The 21390-nt window shown below is 47.1% G+C and overlaps 1 protein-coding gene across 1 annotated transcript; it reads left to right on the top strand.

Annotated features, from left to right (window-relative positions):
* Positions 1-788: 788 nt before the first annotated feature.
* On the top strand, positions 789-21023 carry LOC149275388 (RING1 and YY1-binding protein-like). The gene is made up of 6 exons (XM_089504778.1): positions 789-820; positions 2081-2206; positions 16143-16271; positions 16680-16727; positions 19697-19795; positions 20771-21023. Exons 1-6 carry the CDS (start codon positions 789-791, stop codon positions 21021-21023), a joined length of 687 nt encoding a protein of 228 aa, XP_089360904.1.
* Positions 21024-21390: the final 367 nt, after the last annotated feature.

Genomic DNA, 21390 nt, shown 5'->3' with positions numbered 1-21390 from the left:
AGCCTGCCTCCTGCCCCCATGCCAGCCTGCCTCCTGCCCCCATAGCATGCAGCTGCCCCCATGCCAGCCTGCCTCCTGCCCCCATGCCAGCCTGCCTCCATGCCAGCCTGCCTCCTGCCCCCATGGCATGCAGCTGCCCCCATGCCAGCCTGCCTCCTGCCCCCATGCCAGCCTGCCTCCATGCCAGCCTGCCTCCTGCCCCCATGGTATGCAGCTGCCCCCATGCCAGCCTGCCTCCTGCCCCCATGCCAGCCTGCCTCCATGCCAGCCTGCCTCCTGCCCCCATGGCATGCAGCTGCCCCCATGCCAGCCTGCCTCCTGCCCCCATAGCATGCCCCTGCCCCCGTGCCAGTCTGCCTCCTGCCCCCTAGTGGTAGTTGGCAGTCTACCCCTGACCCCCCGCATCTCACCTTCCTTATTTCCCCAAGTCCTGGACTTTTAAAGCCCCATCGGGCTGTGATTGGCTGCCCGGCGCGGTGACATCACAGCGGCCGTGCCCCGCCCCTCCTTCCGTCCCCGGGTGGCTGGTGTGTGCAGTCTGGCAGCGGCTCGGCGGCGGAGCGCACGGCAGGGGCAGCCTCTGCACCTCCACAGGCAGATCTACTGCCCCCCGAGCACCCGGGTGGCACCCCTCCCCCAACAGCACCCCGTTAACCCTCTCCTCCCCCCTCTGCTCTAACGACCTCTTCCAATCCCTATTTATTTATAGGTGTGGAGGAGGAGGAGGGGGGGTCCCTGCAGAAAATTAGGAGGGGGGGAGGGTGAAAGCAGGAGTGGATTTTACATTCATGATTATGGGCGACAAGAAGAGCCCGACCAGGTACAGTGCAGAATGGGGGGGGGGTGGCTTGGGTGGGGGAGGGGACAAGGGACTTCGAGGGAGGGGGGGGTAGGGTTATTTATATGCCTCTATTACATGTAGACAGAGACATAATCCCCCTCCCTCCCCAGTCATCCTTCTGCCCCTGGCTGCAGTGCCACCCGCTCCCGGCTCCTCTCCCCCCCCCCCCACCATGGCCACCCAAGCCCAGCAGCCAGTGCATGTCCAGTGCCCATGGGTGTATGTGCCGGGGAGGGAGCTGCTATGGCGGCTGATCCGCTGTCAGACTCACTCCCTCCACCGAGCCTCAGACAAAGAGAATATTTACCAGAAGAGAGAGAACCCGGGCAGGGTGGAGAACGAAACGCCCACTGCCCTTTAAATCGAAATAAATAATCGTATTGACATCACCCCCAATACCCTCAGCCCCCCCACCCCCTGCCCTGCTGGGCTCTATAGATTATTGATGGGTGGCTGGGCAGGCTTCCGGGTGGGCACTGGCTGGCTGTCTGTCTGTCTGTCTGGCTTCTTTGTCTTTATTTTTAAGCATGTGATTGTGAGATGTCTTTAAATGTCTGCTTGGATCACCCCCCCCCCCATCTCTTATTGGGTAGAGAGGGCCCTGCATCAGTGTGGAGGGGAGGAAAGGGTTAATGCTGCTGGGGGGGGGGTAGTGTGCCTTGGTGGTGGTGGTATGGAGGGTGGCATGGGTATATGTCAGATGGAAGGGGGGGTAGATGAATTGACAAGTGGCACTGATGCCCAGCAGGGCACTGACACAGGAGAGGGTGACCCCAGACCAGGGCAGATGGAATGACCGGGTACTGCACGCTCTCAGAGTCGATACACCGGTTTTTGCCCCCTCTTGTTTTGCAGGGGAGGTGGGTTTGTTTTGTTGTAAGCATTCATGTTGATTAACCCCTTCCACTCCTGAGATGTCAGTCTCCCACCACGTAGGGTTAAACAGAAGGGCATCTGAATCATCTTACAGGGTATTTATCATTACCCCCCCCCCCCCCCCAGTACCTTGCAGACAGAAAAGTGCCGATCTGCACCTAGCGGCATCTTTCCGGGTAGAACCGCGATGGTTTCGAGTGGAATTCGGGATTTCTGCAGACCCTCTGGGTACCGAGGGGAATTAGTATGATTGGCACATCTGGGCTGCTCGAGATGTCCCCAACTTTAAAGGTGGTGGTCCGAACGTTTCATCCTCGAATGGCTCGCTAACGCTGCTTTTTTGTTGTTTATTTCCCTCCCCAGGCCAAAAAGGCAAGCCAAACCTTCAGCGGACGAGGGTTATTGGGACTGCAGCGTGTGCACCTTCCGGAATACGGCAGAGGCGTTCAAATGCAGCATCTGCGATGTCCGAAAAGGAACCTCTACCAGGTACCGGCGCGTTTCCTTCCGGATCTCTGACTTGTTGCGCTCGGCGGCGGGGGCTCCGCTCCTCGCTGTGTTTTCTCATGTTCCCTTTTTGGTTTTCGGTAAAAAGTTAATATTGGTGTTTTTTTCTTAAAAATGTTTTTTTGGTGTTGCTTTGTCCCACCGCGGTGCTATGACTTCGTTTCCGCTGCTGCGATGTCACCGATGTGTTTGGGTTCCCGGCTGTGATTGGGACCGGTCCCAATTTTATTGATAATTCAAGGAATATCGGTGGTTTCTTGAGTTTGTCTGTGTAATTGGATATCGTGTGTCGAATCTAAAGGGGATTTTTAACTGCTTAACAAGAGGGTAGTAGATAAATGGAACAGCCTCCCAGCAGATCTGGCAGAGGCTAATACAATGAGGGGATTTAAACATGCATGGGATAGGCATACGGCTCCTGAATCTAAGACGAGACCGACGACTGATTAAGGGTTGAGTCTTTACAGCAGGAGAAATGAGCGATGGGGGGGCGAATGGGGCCGATCTGCCGGCAGAGTCTATGTTTCCGAGTTGGCATTGGAAGAGCTGATTGAGAAGCTCTGATTGGCTGTTAAAATGTGACGACATGACTTTATTTCCCATGGTGCATCTGGGTTTGGCACTGCAGATGTGGTGAGTGGGGTTATGGAATCTGGAGATTAAAGATCCACATTGCTGGCTTCCCATTGGTTGATCGCTCTGTGAAGCAATGAATACGAAGGCCGAGACGGAACCAAAGATCATCATTATTGTTTTTGGAGTTCTAACTACCCGTTCCCATAGGAAAGTGAACTTATCACCATAGCAACAGATGCCACGGTCCTTCTGATGGTACCATTCCCTTTGTTGCTATGGCAATAACATCACTTTCCAAACTGGAACCATAGTCTCTTTTTTTTCTTATTTTTTTTTATACATTACCCCCGATATTTCCGCTGGGTTGTGGTTTCTAACCCAAGCCGGAGACCTGTTTTTGGGAATATTGTTTGGCTTTTGTATCGTCAAAGGATATCTTTTTCCTTTTCTTTGTCAAATTACCATTAGATGTTTCTGAGAGTGACCGCCCATGCGCCATGGTATATGTATTTGTCATCTTAAGGTTTGATCGTCTTTCTTTAGGGATTGGGCTGTCCAGAGGGGCGAACAACGTGGGTCAAAACGCGTTGGCCATTTTTGTTGTAAATTTACCGTTTTTAGTATGGCTGCTCCATTACTGAACTGTCTACGTGAGACATGCAGAGGCCGCCCGGCAGCGTTGGTCCCACGACTTCTGAGTACAACTCCGAGTAAACTCCGTGTACAGAAATAAGTTTCGTTATGAAGAAAATAAAAGATGAGAAATGATGTCATTCGCACCACAAATTAGGACTTTACCTACAAGACCTCAAAACACATGATTCATCTTTTTTATGTGAAACTTTGTGGAACGAGGCAGGCTTTCCTCGCTGCGATGCCTCTGAGCCGCAGAACGAGCCGCTGCGCGTATATTCTGTGTTATACGGTAATCTTTCCTCGCTTAACCCGTTGCTACAATGTTGCAAACTAACAATGAAGTCTAAATATTTGTACTGTAAACATTCCTTCCGCGTTTTTTGGTTTGGGGGTTAAATTGTATCGATGTTTCGGACCATGTCTACTTCATCTGATGTGCCCATAAATGAGAAAAACGGTGTTTTAAACACATTTTCAATGTCTGTGTTATCTGCGCCTTGGCTTATACGGCGGGGGGGGGGGGGGTTGGGGAGGTTGCGCTGTTCTCGCTGCCACGGAACCCCCCGGGAAATATTTAAGGACTTTGTGGGAAAAGCCCAATTGTCATTGATTGTTTATGTTGTTGGATATTGTGTCTGATGGACGGTTGGCAGAGGAATACCCCGGTGTGCGTCTTCATGGGATGTTGGGTGCTTGAGTCCCTTTAATAGACCGTGGGGGACGGGGACGTGTGTCGTTGGCCCCCCCGGCACCCTGATAACGAGCGCCGGGTATTGCTTGGCAGGATGTGGTATTTATTGTAAATAGAAATGAATTAAATAATGAACAGCCGGAGCGCTTTCTAGGTGTCTGTGAAAGTGTTTGAAACTGCGAGACGGGAAATCAAACCTTCGGATTTAAACAGTCGGGGGGGGGGGGTTGAGAAGCTACGACTTCCACCGCTGCATATCGCTTTGAAGCTGGCTGAGATTTGTGAGGGTTATTGGGCAACACGTAGAGTGCCATTGATTGGCTACCCCTGCCCTAGAGACTATGAAATTGATGGACTTGGTAAGAGTCTTAAAGACGAGTCTCAACATGTCAAAAGTCTCTCAATCAATACAAGAATTGGGGGTTTTGACCCGAGTTTGAGACTTTAATTTCAGCTTTATTTAAAGCCGTAACAATCGTTGCCTTTTATATTATAAGATTTTAAGACCGTAATGTTTGTCGGACCTTAAATTTGAGGTTTGAAAGCTAATTAAGTTTCCGGGAAGTCCATTAAAGTTGACCAAGTTCCGTCCCTGGCCGTGGCCGCCATCGACCTTTTTCCAGATATTGATCTTGCAGAACTCTTGAGAATCGTCGTGTTCCGTATATCAGAATTCCTGCTGGGTCACGTGAGGCTGGAATAGCAGATTTACTGAAATCCTCCCCTTTATTATTAAAACTGTAGTCTGTGTATGAATGAATTGTAATCGAGCCAGAGGCACATATGGCTACTCCCGGAGGGACATGTTCTGTTTGCAAGCTTAAGATCGGAGACGGGCTCTATTGACTGAAGGTTCTAACACGGCAGGCACATAGGGCCACATCAATCATCTTAGGGGTCCATGTCCGTACCTGGGAAGGTTCTCAGTCACACATTCTGAAGCTTGATCGGACACCTGAGACTCCAAATTGGTGCTTTTGCTCCCAGCATGTTATGGTTGATATCCCTTCTTGAATGCAGGTGACTCCATTAAGTAATTTCTTGAAATAATGAATGTCAAGGTCATTCTTATGAGGAGTTGCTACATAAAGTCTGCATGATGGGCCATTAAAGGGTTAATATCTAGAGAGGCTCGATGTCACCACATTTAGAAGGTTCCCAGGTATGTCCAACCCCGTGACCTCCAGCTGGGCCGCGGCCAGCGATAATGAATGACTGATACGGCCCAACCTAAGGTGTTTCTTGGCAAGTGCCAGGTAGGTACGGCTTAGGGTTTTATTTGGAATTCCATGCGCCGAGCCGTTCGCCGGTTCCTAGAACCCTAACCGTAGGTGGCCCACCAGCTTCCGCTCGGACACCGGGGGGTTTAGGAGGAGACGGTGACGCCGGTCGCTCTGTAACAGAAAGCACAAGTAATGTTTTTCTACGTCTCTATCGATACGGTGCTGCTGGGTTCACGCGGTTTTTGGGTGGTCCAGGCGCTTTAATGGGTATCCGCGACGTTGTCGTGTCGGCGTTTGGGGCTGGCGGTCGCCTTTTATTACCATGTAGTAAAATAACCAGTTCCGTTCCCGCGGTCTGCATCCGTATCCGTCTCCAATCGTCCCCCCCAGTTCTAAGGCTGTGCCCCCCCCCAAGTCTCCCTTTCTCCGCAGCTTGTCCCGGGGTATTTATTTCCCGCCCCGTAACCTTGTTACCCTTTAGTAAAACGGAATGGGCCAGTGCGCGTTGGAGCCGTGACCTGAGCGCTGACCGCTGGAACACCGGGGCGAAGCAGGTGACTGAATTCCGTCTTGCAGGAGGTTCCGTGTAACTAAGACTCAATAAAGCTCTCTCTCCAAACAATAGCTTGAGGCTGTCTCGCTCCCCTCCCCCCACACACACATACACACTCTTTCCTTCCTCCTTGGCTCTCACCATACAGCCTAAAGCCCCAACCGGCTGCCGGTGATGAGAGTTAGAGTACAGCAACAGGCCTTCGTTTCTTATGCCTCCTTGACTGCGGGCATTAAGCCGAAGACTCGTCATAGTTTAAAGAGACAGTCCCTCCAACGTAGAATGTGTATTAAAGTGCCCTGGAAGTCTTACTGTAGGCATTCGTTAAAACAATCCTTTCAGAGAAGCTGCAGCTCCAGGGCTTCAGAGCGCTACCCCCCCCCCCCCCCCGATTTTTGCACCCGTCTTTAGCTGCTTAAAGCGGCCAGCCAATAGCAGGGAAGCGCACCCTGTTGCTTTCCATGCATACGCAAAGGGGGTCTCTTTAGCACACTGGGGATTGGTTTGGCCCACTTCTGCAATCCGGGGGCAAGAGGGCAAAAGCATAGGGGCTGAGGATCCTTATGAATCCATATTGCCTCGAGTAATAGGCCAGCTCTGGCTCTCAAAGGGTTAAGGAAGTCTTTTTCCATTTTTCATACTGTCGTTTCTCGCTATTGATGAAACGTATATACACACTGTGTGTATATATATTATATATAATGTTAACTCATTGATCCGTTTCTATGGATCCACCAATGGTAATAGTGGGAATTGAGTCCCTTCCTGCCATTGGTCGGGATGAGATGAGCTTCCGAGAGACCTGTTCTTTGCTACGGCGTTCGAGTATCTTATCATGCGCAGAACCGATCCGGATTTATAATTTAGTAGGCGGAGCCCTAAGCTTTGCATACCAGCTCCGCTTAACCCTTTCAGGACCGCGATGACTGTGTTCTCCTGCCTCGTGGCTGCGCTTGAATGCGCAGCCAGACGCCGTGGCGTTGAGGGTTAAATGATACGAGGATACAGTCGGTGTCAGCCAAGGAGCGTAAATCCAAGCTGTTTACTCACCGCGTAGCTGGAACTCCAGGCTTGGCGTGAATACGGGACGGACGGACGGACGGACGGCAGTGTGAACTTGGCCACCTTATTTTGGAAATTGTGCTTCTTTAGTACTTTTGAAATTACATTTTTTTATTTTTAGTATCGGATAAAAATATGTTTGTAGTTTTTGCCCCATAATGTTTTCAGGCAGCTGCATATCAGCCATTTGTGTGATTCTCGCTCTATTATCTGATCCCCGATCTACTAAACACCGCAACTCCTTATCATACTGCCTGTGGGGAACAATAAAATTGCTCAGTCTTAAACACACAGTGAGACTCTCTGACTAATTAAAGTCTATGGAGGAACCGACTTCATTAACATTGCCATAAAGTATCAGCTCGGTGTGGTTGTTGCTGTATGCAGGCTGGGGGGTTATATTACTGTATACAGCGCTGGGGGGTATATTATTGTATACAGCGCTGGGGGGTTATATTACTGTATACAGCGCTGGGGTTATATTACTGTATACAGCGCTGGGGTTATATTACTGTATACAGCGCTGCTGGGGGTTATTACTGTATACAGCGCTGGGGGGTTATATTACTGTATACAGCGCTGCTGGGGGGGGTTATATTACTGTATACAGCGCTGCTGGGGGGGTTATATTACTGTATACAGCGCTGGGGGGTTATATTACTGTATACAGCGCTGGGGGTTATATTACTGTATACAGCGCTGGGGGTTATATTACTGTATACAGCGCTGGGGGGTTATATTACTGTATACAGCGCTGGGGGGTTATATTACTGTATACAGCGCTGGGGTTATATTACTGTATACAGTGCTGGGGTTATATTACTGTATACAGTGCTGGGGGGTATATTATTGTATACAGCGCTGGGGGGTTATATTACTGTATACAGCGCTGGGGTTATATTACTGTATACAGTGCTGGGGGTTATATTACTGTATACAGCACTGGGGTTATATTACTGTATACAGCACTGGGGGGTATTACTGTATACAGCGCTGGGGGGTTATATTACTGTATACAGCGCTGGGGGGGGTTATATTACTGTATACAGCGCTGGGGGGTTATATTACTGTATACAGCGCTGCTGGGGGGGTTATATTACTGTATACAGCGCTGGGGGGTTATATTACTGTATACAGCGCTGGGGGGGGTTATATTACTGTATACAGCGCTGGGGGGGGGGTTATATTACTGTATACAGCGCTGCGTGGCGAGTTCCATCCCTTTAATTATTTTACTCTGATACCCGGTTGGTCCGGCGGCTGCAGGGCGGAGATGTCTCGTAACGCGGCACCCAGGCCCCGGGAGCGGGCGAGGCGTTTGAGTGGGGCTGCCGCTTTAAGCTTGTAGAGTTCCGTAGAACCTCGTTGTCTCGAGGTTCTGTCTTCTTCCGGAAGAGAAACGGGCCCCTGAGAACCCTAACTGCATCTCACTGGTTGTGAGTGCTGCGCATGCGTCACGCATTTACCTCATACCAGAAACCCTCTGCAGATTAACCCCTTTTGTGCCATTGTGCTGAGTGGGAGCCAACTTAGACGTTTCCAATCAGAGTGGTACTTAGAGCTTGTGGCACCTGCGGCAGGTTTGGGGGCCACTGACATTTCCTCTAGCTATAGAAGCGGAAGGAGCTGCTGGGGTGTCTGGGGCAGGTACCCCTCTTACCCCACGTACGTTATAACTTTGGGACTTTGCGCATGCGCACAAGACCCGCCAGCTGAGGAAAGAGAACGAAAGGGTTAATGCCACTGAGTTTTCTTCCTTCTATTTCTGGTGACGAATGTCACGCACCTCGAGACTACCCCGCAAGAATCCAATCTCCTCCACTTATTGACAGACATTAAAAAGTGCAGGGGAGGACAAAGGCTGCAGGCGCTCCCTGTCCTCCGCGGGAGGCTGACGGATGGCTGGATGATGATGGAGTTAATCTGCCGTCAGAGTCATTTCTCTCCTGAGGACTCCGGCGTGGAGCGTGTCATCAGACGCCGACGGTACGGCTCTTTAGCACGCCGCCTTTTCTAGAGCCCCGGGAATCTGCTTCGCGAGAGAAGATAATTCCATTTGGCTGACGTCGGGGAGGACAGTCCCTCCGCTCTCAAACCGTTACATCAGGGGGGCTGCTGGATCCGTTCGGCTTCGATCGCTGGAATTCCGGTACAATCCAGAAGCGGAACGCCGGCCGTCGGCGGAATTCACACCGAACGTTATTGGGGGGCCGAGAAGCACAAATAACCGGCAGGTATTAATTATTAATTCTAATGCGAAAACCCCCAAAAACGAGATTTTCAAATTCAAGACGTTGGACGTTATCTTTAAATGTCAAGGAGCGCCGCCGATGATGGAAAATCCGCGCGATGCGTTTCGCTCGCATTTACCAGCGGGGAAAAAAATAATGATTTTCTCAACTTTATGTTAAAGGGGCAGCCAGCAAGCCGTACTTTTTATTTATATTTTGAATATTGGAGTCCGTAGAAATCTTAATGCTCTGCAGAGCGTCTCGAAGAGCGACGGCATCGTGTCTGGCCGGTGATGGATCACACAAAGGAGCTGCTCGCTTTGTATCCCTCGATGAATCTCGCGCAGGAATTGTCTGATCTCTACCAGAAAGCTTGACCCGTAGCAGGTCACGGAGGGCTCGTCCTGGCAGCCGTCTGTCAGTCCCCGCAGCCCGACGCTGTCATATTCCTGAGCACCTGCTTCGGCGGACGTGCTCGTAATGAAGGGGGGCATCTGTGATCTTGTATGAAGTCGCATTGACCAGCTTGTCATGCGAGTAACCGGTGACCTCACGCACGCCTTATTGTGTCACGAATCGGGTTTGGACGCCGGGGTTGGTTTGGACGCCGGCCCTCCTCTTCATGTAGCGCGTCGTGTTGGTTTAGCGATTCCCCGCGTGTTCCGGGTCAGGCGCGCCGCCAACATTCTGCGTTTTGCCAGCGGGGGAGAATAAGTGCTGGGATTTTCAGTAATCCGCACATCCATCGGCGCTCGGTCATCGCAGGCTTTGCCGGGGGGGGGGGGATTGTGGGTATTGGAGGGGGGGGGTCATGAAAGGGTAGTTTGGCCCCGACGTGAAATTTAAAGACCCAGGGGCCGCGGCGTTGCTGGCCGTTCATAATATGTACTGGGCTGGTGACGTTCATCACTACTGTTTATCATCATACCTATTATTCTTTATTTATATTAACATGTCCTCTGTTATACTACTGCTTAGCCAATAGGGAGATCACACCGCCTAAGTGTCCCTCTTTAGGAAGAACAGTCCCTCTATTCCTCCTCCGATGCCCCTCTTTTCTCGGAGCTCTGATGCCGATGAGGCTGCGCGACTCGCCACGTTCTGCGAGACCGTCTCCTCCGTCGGCGTCCGAGATGTCGGGTAATTAGCCGGGCCTCTCGTTAGCGCGTCTGCTCGCGTGTGAATGCATGAGCGCGGATCCTGTGAGCGGAAACTCTCCGCCGGGTGAAGGTCGTCCGAGGACAGAGGAGCGGCGAGGAGCTTCGCATGGGCCGGGAAGATACTTGGTGGTTTGAGCCTTTGGTGCAACGCAGCGGCCCAATGGGCATTTGCCGGGGGTGCCCGATGGCCAATCCGGGCCTGTCTATGGTCTGATGATTTTTGCCACGTGGGGGTCTGAACTGCCCCCCCCCCGGCGTTTCTCTAAGCCAGGGCTGGAGGTCGGTAAATCCGCCAAACTCTTCTCCTGCAGGGCAAGCAATTAGCTCGGGGGGGGGGGGGGCAAATGTATATGGGGGGGGTTCTGTCTTCTGCGAAAGCCCCCTTCACGGCATTTGCAAAGGGAACTCCATGAAAATGTAAGTGTATATGATGGCTGGAGTGCCCCTTACGGTAGCTGTGATGTCATAATTCAGGAAGTGTAATATAAATAATAAAGGACCGTCCTTTCAGGAAAACGGCATTTATAAGAAAAGAAAAAAAAAAAAGCGCGTCATCTGTTTTAAGTTTATTCTTTCGTGTTTTGGTAACAATGTTTCGAAACCTTTTCTGCCTCTTCTGGTTATTAAACTCGCCCCCGACCGCCGTTGGTTTTCCCCTGACATCCGAAATGACATGCTGTGGTTAGCGTGCGTGCGCGTGCGGTGCTGGATGTGTGCGCGGAATGTTAGAACCTCGAGCCTCTGACCGGAATCGTCGTAAATGGGGATTTATGTTAGAAAGAAAAACACAATTAATGATATGGGGGGGGGTTGAGGTTTATGTGGCCGCCTATTAATAGCAGATAATAATGTAGGATATTCCTCCGGAAAACAGAACGTTGACGTCATTCTAGATTGTAAGCTCTTTTGAGCAGTGCCTCCCCTCGCTCTTTTATTTCTATAAACCCATATTGTTATGTCCTGTTTATACGTTGTACAGCGCTGCGGAATATGTTGGCGATATATAAATCCATAATAAGCGTGATTGTATGCGTCGGTGCGGCTAGAGACCCCGCGTGAGGCTTCTGGCCGCCCATCACCCCTCCGAATCCATCTACGGAGGTTACTTAAGGTGAGGGAGCCCCCCCCCCCCCGCCCCTGCCGGTACACAGGGGTCCCCCCGCCGTAATTCAATCCAGAACAGGATTTCCCTGGGAACGTGACTTCAAAGAGTCCGACTGAAGCCATCTGTCTCGGGAAACCGGCCGCTGCCTCCGGAATCTCACTTTTTATTTTACCTTTTTTTTAATATAAAATAGACTTTTAACTGAAAACATGCAATTTCTCCCCGTCGCTGGCCTCTTCTGTCTTTGCATGGGAGAACCAATCGGCTGCCACGAAAGAGGAGGGACCATTATATACTAAGGGGCAATTATGCAAGGCATTGGTCGACAAGTTGCCGTGGGTGTGTACGGAACGCTTTTATTCTTCCAATGATAAGAAACCCTTTTGATGAGCAGCAAAAACAAACTGCTCTCGTAGGCCCCTGAAAGTGTTTAATCTAAATACATATTTGGTAAATTGACTGCTTCACAGTTGTAAGATGGTTATGTTTCACTTTACTGAGAGAGTGGTAGATATATGGAACAGCCTCCCAGCAGATGTGGTAGAGGGTAATACAGTGAGGGTATTAAACACGCATGGGGTAGACATACGGCTCCTGAATCTAAGACGAGACCAACGACTGATTAAGGTTTGAGTCTTTACAGCAGGAGAAACGGGCGACTAGACGAGGGCCGGATGGGGCCGATCTGCCGGCAGACTCTTTCAGTGGTTTAGGACTTTTTTTTTTTTTTTTTTTCAAAAGCGTAGTTTTGTGTGTTTTCACATTAACCCCTTCAGTTTCTGACAGCAGTATGTTGCCTTGCGATACAGTCACCCCTGGCATGTGTAGGGTTAATCAGTTGACGACGTACTCGGTGCTTTAGGAACGCACTTTGTCCCGGGTTACAGCCGCGCTTTCGTTTTCCGCGATGATCTTTGTCCCGGTGCTTATCTGCGGCTGCGCTAATTGAAAATGTAGGGTCAAGAACGTTATTCCTCCCCAGACCCCCGCGCAGGCAGTCGCTCGGTACGTCGTCCTGCTCCGGGTTCATCTCCTGGCCGCTGCGGAAGAGCCGTTTATTTTTTAGTATTTTTACATGGAAAGGGCTGCGTTTGTGTTGGGGGGAGGGGGGGCTTGGCATGTACCGTGTATATAATGAAAATGATCCAGTACAGGTGTAAGGCGAGCGCGGCTTGGATGCTCTGTAGCCTTCCTGTGTAACACGTTGTGGTTTCCGGATGTGTTTATTAAACGGGCGGAGACAATAAAAATACAAACAATAGTTAATCCTGTAAATAAACGTTTGTCGCGTTGAGTGAATATCAGCGATGCCGTCGATAAATTGTTACTTTGTTACAGGAGGGAAGTTTATTTCACAGGAAGCGAAATTTTAGAACGAGAGGCCGGAATCTCACACGAGACGGTCAGAGGTGTAGATGGAATGTTTTACTTTGAGAGGGTTGTTGATAAGTGGAACAGCCTCCCAGCAGAAGTGGTAGAAGGTAATACAGTGAGGGGATTTAAACATGTATAGGATAGACATACGGCTCCTGAATCTAAGACGAGACCAACGACTGATTAAGGCCGAGGTGGGCCGAATGGGGCCGATCTGCCTGCAGGTTCTATGTTTTTTTTTTAAATTGTTTTAGTAGTGATCCAACCGAAAAAAAAATCTATTCCTTAATAACCCTGTGAGGTGACGGGTCTGGGATCCGCCGCCCTGGATCCGCCGTCCTGGATCTGCCGCGTTCCGTTCAGTGGAGGTGATCCGAAGTCGGATAATAATTTCCTAAGCATTCATGAGTTTTGTTCTCCCAAAAAGTTGTTGGAATTTCTCAAAATCCTCAGAGCCTTAAGAGGGTCCCAATAAATCTATAGAAAGCTTACCGGCCAACCCTAGGGTCACCGGAGCCCCCCTTCAGGGTGGTCCTCAAGGGGTGTGAAAGAGAGAACTCTGGGATAAGATGGAAGCGGGAAGGAACTTTGATACATTTTAACCAATTATTCCCCCCGTGTTCCGTTCCGTTGCTGGGAACGGATTGGCGGATCTTGGTTTCCAGCACCAGTTGGAGATGTTCCTCAAACCCAAACCCACCGGCCTTGACCTCGTTTTTAGAAGACCCCGCATGTTGACTCAAAAGCTTATTATCTTTAACAATTTATGGTTTTATTGACATAATTTGTCCTAAACGGTGGCCTCCTCCGTGTAGCCAACCGGCTTTGATCCAGGTTAGGATTATGTTGGCTTTTAAGGAGTTTTAACAAGCGACCCTTTCATGGGTTTCTTCCCCTCCCCCGCAGTACGCTACACGCACGGCTTCCCTTTTTCTCTTGGATTTCAGCGTATTTTTGCATGGAGTTTTTGCGTCGACGGCCAGAAGGAAGTCATTCGCAAAATTGGGGCTATAAAACCATGAAACCTTTAAACGGTAAAAATGCGCAAACGTTTTATTACCAGGTTAGGAATGAAGATTTCCTTCTAACCAAAGCAACGTAAAGAAAGTCCGCTTGCGGCTGTCCGCGCGATCTTCGCGATCTGCGATCCCGTTTGTGGGCAGAACGTTATTTTGTGTTATCTGTGGACGAGAAATTATGAGAAACCCCAACTTTTACTGCAAAAGTTCCAATAATATTCATATAGAATGTTACTTTGCATCTGAATGTTCTGAAATTTACCTCTTCCTGAATGTGTGTTGTATATTTTCTTTTTTTGGGCTGGAATTTTTACTTATTTGTACCAGAGAGAAGAATGTGTGTTTATAGGATTTATTTTTTATTTATTTTTTTTTTATTTTTTTTTTACCTTTCGCGGATTTATTTACCCAAAACAAGAGTCGGTATCCTCAGTCTGTCCCAACTAGTTGTAGGATTAAATTTTTTTAGAATTGAAGAGATTTTGAATTCTTCTCTTCCTTTAAAGCCCTTGGAGATGTATATTTTAACCATTCAATGACCTTTGGCCAATTTCTCTTGAATTTGAATGTATTACATATCTTTTTTTTGTTGTTTTTTTTTGAGAGCCCTTACTGTCCTTATTCTCCGAAACTCAAATTAATGAGCGATCTGTCAGGATATCAACTTTTTTTGAAGCCCTGAAGTTCAAAGCTATATTTTTTTAATTTTAATGTATTTATTTTTTTATATTTTTTTGCATTACATACAAGTGTTTTCTTTTTTGTTTGTTTTTTTTTGTATAAATTTCCATTGGGATTGAGAGGATCTCTTTACTTCGCTCACTATGTACAGGATTGTGTCAGCCACGAGACAAAGTAATCGCCGAGTCCCTTGGAGTCGCGCCGAGAGCGCTGCTGAAGGGTTTGGGTGGAATCGACGTGCTTTGAATTGGAGATTAGCTGGAAATCATTCACCTCCTTGCAGATTTGAAGTCTCTGATTTCTGTCGTTCCGCTGGCTTTAGACTCTATAAAACTCCATCTAGAGTCAGATATTCTTCCTGTTTTTATGAGCAGTTGCGTAGTCTTACCGGGAAGGAATAAAAATCAGAATTTTTTATTTTATTTTTTTATATTATTGTTACTATTTAAAAAAAAATAAAAAAAATGCAAACATATTTTTCATTTTCTGATTTATTTATTTCATGTAATCTGGCGGATTGAATTTACTTTCAGTAATACGTTGAATGCGGGTGTTTTACTGAAATTTTTGTGGTTTTATGTTCTGTGTTACATTGTGCCTCCTTGCTCTGATTGGTTGTTTATTTGATAGAACTGTTATGGCATTCGGCGGGCACCGACAGGTACTTAAAAATTTTTTTTTTTTTTTTTTTTTTTTTACATAAATACTTTCCGGCAACAGGCAAACCCGGACCCCCCCCCCCCCCCATTTCTAAGGCTAAAATATTTGTTCTTATGTATTCATTAGCACAGGGGGTATAAAATCTGCATTTAAAGGGTTAATGGAAGACCATTATTGTCCAACGATGCCTGTTGACGTGAAGTTTTCCGTATTAATTTGTAGCGGATGCACACGCGGCTCCGATTGTTTTCCTTTAATTGGACATCAGGCTCGTGACTTCTTGGCCAGATAGATGCCGTTGGACTCCCTGCTTTCTCATGCGGCTCATCGGCAGTCGACGGTCAGAATCTCACTGCTTCCCTGTCACCCGATAGCCGTGTCCGAGACGCAACGGTCTACAACGTGACTGATAATTAACGGCTCAAAGGTCAACACCGGGACTAATTAAGACCAAGCGTGGCGTTTGGGGTGGTGGAACAATATGGCGCCGGCGTCTTCATGTGTGTTATTAACTAGCTTAATTGGAATTAATACGGTTCCCTGAACGGACTACTCCTTAGTATGCGTTGTCACCGGCAAGTTTCATGGCTTGAGACCCCCTGTTCGTAGAGGGCCGTAGGATAAGAGACCTTTGTGCCTGCTCATTAACCCTTACCTGTCTGGGGGAGGGAATCTCGCAACTTAACGCCCGTAAGATACTTTTTTAATAAGCTCACTTTCGAGAAAATCTCTTGACGGGGAAAGTAATCTGTGGGTTTAATTTTGTTTTGTTTGTGTGTTTTAACCACAGTGAAATTTTAACCACGTTCAAGAAAACCCATGCGTGGAGTGACTCCGATTTACCGAAAGTTATTTACATTTTCTATTAACGTGGTTTTCTCTCTAGATTTTTTTTTTTAAATCGGTTTACCAATTAATGGCTTCTTGTATCTTTTGTGTTTTTTTAGGAAACCAAGGATAAACTCTCAATTAGTGGCACAGCAGGTTGCTCAGCAGTATGCCACCCCACCTCCACCCAAAAAGGAGAAGAAAGAGAAAATGGAAAAGCCCGAGAAAGAAAAAACCGAGAGGGAGAAATACGACAAAGAGAAACCAGAAAAGGACAAGCTGGACCGGGAAAAGCTGGATCGAGAGAAGTTTGACCGCGAGAAACTCGACCGGGAAAAATTTGACCGAGAGAAACTCGATCGAGAAAAGTTTGACCGCGAGAAACTCGATCGAGAAAAGTTTGACCGCGAGAAACTGGACCGGGAAAAGATCGATCGGGAGAAGCTGGACAGGGAAAAATTGGACGGGGAGAAACTAGAAAGGGAAAAAATAGAGCGCGACAAACTGGACAGGGAAAAACTGGATCGCGAGAAACTCGATCGAGAAAAGCTGGATAGAGATAAACCAGAGAAAGAGAAAATCGAAAAGGAGAAGCCAGAGAAAGAACAGAAAACGGACAAAGAGAAACACGAAAGAGAGAAGGAAAAAAGCGCTCGGGTCGTCAGCTCAAGTGTTGTGAAAAAGACTGCTAATAAAAAGACCAGGTATAATAACTGCTGGGGTGCTGAGGGCCTTGGTGCGTTTTGGGTTGCAGGTTTATGTTTAGCGGGGGGTGGGTGCAATGAACTCGGGCCTGGGTCGGGATGAAGGGCCCTTGGTTGGGACGCGTTCCTGGAGCAGATATGGCAGATGTGGTCAGAATCACCAACTGCCCCGTGTCAGGGATTTATTTCGTTCCAGGAGCGACTTGGGGTTGTAAACAGCGTTTTATTTTTTTATTATTATTATTTCTCTTTAAAAAAGAACTAGGTTTGGAATTTCTGGAATCTTCCTAAAATGATCCTCTGACTTTATAAGTTATTTCATACCCAGGTTAGGAGCGAGTTGGCTGGTGGCTCCCTCAATATTTTAGGTGGGGCCTCAAACCAAAACTGGAGGAATTTCATTAAACATCGGCTAAGGAACGCACTGTTTTAGTTCACAGGGAAAATATTGGGACACCTGGGCATTACACCAACAGGGACTTTGATGACATCACATTCTAAATACATAGACATTAATATGTAGTTGGTCCCCCTTTGCAGCTTCCACTCTGGGAAGGTTTTCCACAAGATTTTGGGGAGTTTCTGTGGGATTTTTGCCCGTTCATCCAGTAAAACGTTTGTGAGGTTGGATGAAATGCCCGTCTCACAATCTCCATTCCGGGTCAACCAAAAGGTGTTGGACGGGGTTGAGGTCATGGCTCTGTGCGGCCGGTCTAGTTCTTCCTCCCCAAACTCATCCAGCCGTGTCTTTATGGACGTGTCTTTGTGCGCTGGGACACAGTCATGCTGGATTAGAAAAGAGTCTTCCCCAAACTGTTCCCACAGAGTTGGAAGCAGAGCGTTGGCCATAATGTCTTGGGATCCCGAAGGGGACATACTGGTCAGGTGTCCCAATACTTTTGTCCATATAGTGTATGTCACAATGTCATTTTTTTTAGTGAGGATTAAATGTAGGTTTTTGCCGCATGCAAAGGTGGCTCCAGAATATATTGGTATAAATATCCCCAGAATGTAGGGCTTTGTAACTGTCGGATCTCAGGGGTGGGGGGGGGACTGTTTGGAAATTGAGTTTATTGGAATTTAATTCTAATCCCGTGGAGGACGGATTATTGGTTGATTCAGGGTTTTTTTTTCTTTCAATACATTAATCCGGTGTTCTGCTTTCTTGTGGATCTGTATAAATTTGCCCCCTGGGAATGGTAGGAATTTGCCCCCTGTGTGCCAACAAGGTGCAAAACACTTTGTATTTAGTGGCTGAAGCGAAGCATGATGATGCTTGGATTATATTCAACATAATTTTTAAAGGGACAATATTTGGGGAAATTTTTTTTCTGAAATGTGTTTTATTTATCTCAGGGGTTGTTTGGTGCCGGTCGGCTTCCTATCTCCTAAAAACTGTGACTGGGTCTCCATCTTACAGCAGATAATAAATGAGTTAAAACCGACTATTTTGCAATGATTTCGTGCAAGGTTAATGTTAAATCGGAGACGGCCGCGTCCCTTTAACATGCGCGTTTTTTGCGAGGGAGTGTTTTTTAAATCCCATTACTGCTCCGGAGCTCTGGGAAGATTCAGCCAACAATTTATTGAAGCTCCCATTTAAAGTGACGGGTTTACGTGGCATAAAAAATGAGAGATATGTAAAAATGAAGGGGAGTGTAACAGAAAAAAAGATTACTAGAAAATTAAATAGTTTTTAATGAAAATTAAATCATAATGGTAAACTTTCACCTATAAGCACACACATGCACACTGCCGCTCAAAAGTTTGGGGTGACTTACAAATGTCCTTGTTTTTGAGAGAAAAGCATATTTTGTCCATTAAAATAACATGAAATGGGTCAAAAATCCAGCGCAGACAGGGTTAATGTTGTAAATGACTATTGTAGCTGGAAATGGCTGGAATCTCTTCATAGGTGCACAGACGCCCTTTATCACTCCCATCACTCCTGTGTTCCAATGGCCCTTTATCACTCCCATCACTCCTGTGTTCCAAGGGCCCTTTATCACTCCCATCACTCCTGTGTTCCAGTGGCCCTTTATCACTCCCATCACTCCTGGGTTCCAATGGTCCTTTATCACTCCCATCACTCCTGTCTTCCAATGGCCCTTTATCACTCCCATCACTCCTGTCTTCCAATGGCACGTTGTGTTCGCTGATCCAAGTTTCAGTTTAAAAGGCTGATTGATGGTTAGAAAACCCTTTTGCGATTATGTTACAGCCCCAAACTTTTGATCAGTAATGTATATTTACATATATATAGATTTTTCACGTTATTTTGGGGTATAGGATGACTTGTTTTATGAACGCCTCACATCTCCCTTAAAACAGCTACTCACGCTTTGTGGCGGCGGCTGCCGGTGGTGACCCATAGTGAGCAGCCAGACATATTCTGCAGTTGCCTGCTGTGCCAGATGGCCAGTCCAAAAAAAACGGTAGTCTTGGAAACCTCACAATAAATCGAACTTACTACAAGTAGGGAATACGACAGAAAAAAAAGCGACTACTTTATAGAAAGAACAGCCCGGTATTCCTCATTCTGCCTGCGATGGGATGCAGAGGTCGCCCCTAATGCATCTCCAAAATGGCACCAATCCACGGTATTCATGACGCAGCCAGAACTTGCAGATAAGTGACCCGAGCCCCAATCGTTGGACGAGAACCATTGTTCTATTTTTTTTTTTTTTGTTGAATTTCCACAAAGTGACCGTCTAACCGGCTGAGACCCCCAAGCCATTGGCCAACGTGAAACCTTTGAGGCTTGGAATGGGAACCATGTTGACTTCTTACAGGTGTGATTATAGTGGGATCGCTGAACCTTCCGTTCCTCTTGTTGAAGCTCTGGGTTCCATTGTCTTTATATGAAGATAGCCGGTTGTTTCAGGCTCCTGAGACTATAGAGAGGGGGGCCACGTTTTCAATAATTGTCCGTTTTACACTCTTACCATATCTTTTGGGTTTTCTTTCAGACCAAAGTCAGACATATTAAGAGATCCACCCAATGAAGCCAATAGTCTTCAGTCTGGAAACACTACGACGAAGATCACCAACTTCAATCACAGCTCTCGGTACGTATAGAGGAGTTGCGTGGTTTGGTGGCTCCATTGTTAACCCTAAAGCTTGTAATTCATCCGACATTAAGCATTTTGGACATTAAGCATTAAGGACATTTTTCACCTTTTTGTGCTCTTGGTTGAACGTCTGTTTATTACTAAACTTAAAAAAACAACTCATAAATATCTTCTACCTTTTTAACCTACAAGCTGCTCGATAAAATCACTTTTTTAGAGGTGTTTAGTTGTAATTATATACAGTGTATGCTCTTGTTTTTTCATTAACGCTTAGTTTTTTTCTTTTAAAGACCCGGCAAGATAGAAAGATCTAATAATACCCAAATAAACAGTCAATCAGGAAGAGCTCATGTGCACGCTGATAAATATTACGGAATGGGACGAGTTTTAAGCACAAGAGCACAGAGCCTCCACGGCAGGTAAGTAAAAAAAACAAACAATATTTTAAACGCCGTGTATTAATTTTGAAATGATTATTATAAAAAAAACAGGCCTTTGGTTAAAAAAAACAACCCAAAACTAAAAACTTTACGTTAAGGAATTGACACGTTTTGTTTCCCAGGCGACGATGCGCAGAACTGCCTTCCATATTTGTGGGCAAGGGGCATCCTTTTGATGTCATACAGAGCCTGCATTGTCTGTGATGTCATAGGATGTCCTCTCATTGTGTCTATTATGATCGTTAACCCTTTAAGCAAAAAATATATATATTTTAGAAAAAGCAATGTTTAGATTTGTTTATAATTGCTTAGAATATAAAGACTTTAATATATACGACAAAAAGGCACACAAAGGGGGTTTAGTACACGACAAAGGGGGGTTATGCATTGGTTGCTATGGGGTTCTATGGCTTCTCAAGTGGTTGAGAAATGTTACTTTCTTCAGAAATGTTATATTGAGATATTTTATAAAGGGAAACTAATATTAAAGTTTTGTTTTGTTCCCCCCCCCCCTCAAATAAAATGTTTGCAGACCCCGGCTGAAAAATGTGGACCGGAGCACCGCGCAGCAGCTGGCGGTAACGGTGGGAAACGTGACCGTAATAATCACAGACTTTAAAGAAAAGACTCGTTCGTCCTCCACGTCTTCGTCCACCGTGACGTCCAGCGCGGGCTCAGAACAGCAGCATCAGAGCAGCTCCGGCTCGGAAAGCACAGACAAGGGGTCTTCCCGCTCTTCGACCCCGAAGGGTGACATGTCTGTCGTGAATGACGAGTCTTTCTGAGGAGGAAAAAAAATGCAAAACAACAACAAAAAAATCAATAATATTGCACACGAATTTGGTGGAAACTCTGAAAGCGGGTCAGGAATTCCCAGACGCCCCCCCCTCCCGGCTGTTTCTTCTCCTCCTCCGTCATTTAAATATTATTATTTCCCGCGGACAAACAAAAACGCCTCCTTTTCCTGGCAGGAGAGTATCTTCTTTACACGGGCGAAGGAATTCCGTACCCTCGACGGTGACCTTTGACACTTTGCTTATTCCATTATATATTATGATTTTCCTACCCATCATTTATCATTGGATGTGTTCCTAAATCTTCTTTTTTTTATACAGATCTGCTGTGCACAATATCCCATGTACATTATTATCC

This window comes from Sceloporus occidentalis, unplaced genomic scaffold, assembly GCF_023333645.1.
Source record: "Sceloporus occidentalis isolate IW3139 unplaced genomic scaffold, rSceOcc1.0.p SCAF_291, whole genome shotgun sequence".
In the NCBI taxonomy this organism is placed as follows: domain Eukaryota; kingdom Metazoa; phylum Chordata; class Lepidosauria; order Squamata; family Phrynosomatidae; genus Sceloporus; species Sceloporus occidentalis.
Note: the sequence above shows the minus strand (reverse complement) of the source record. Positions and strands in the feature narration are given on the sequence as shown.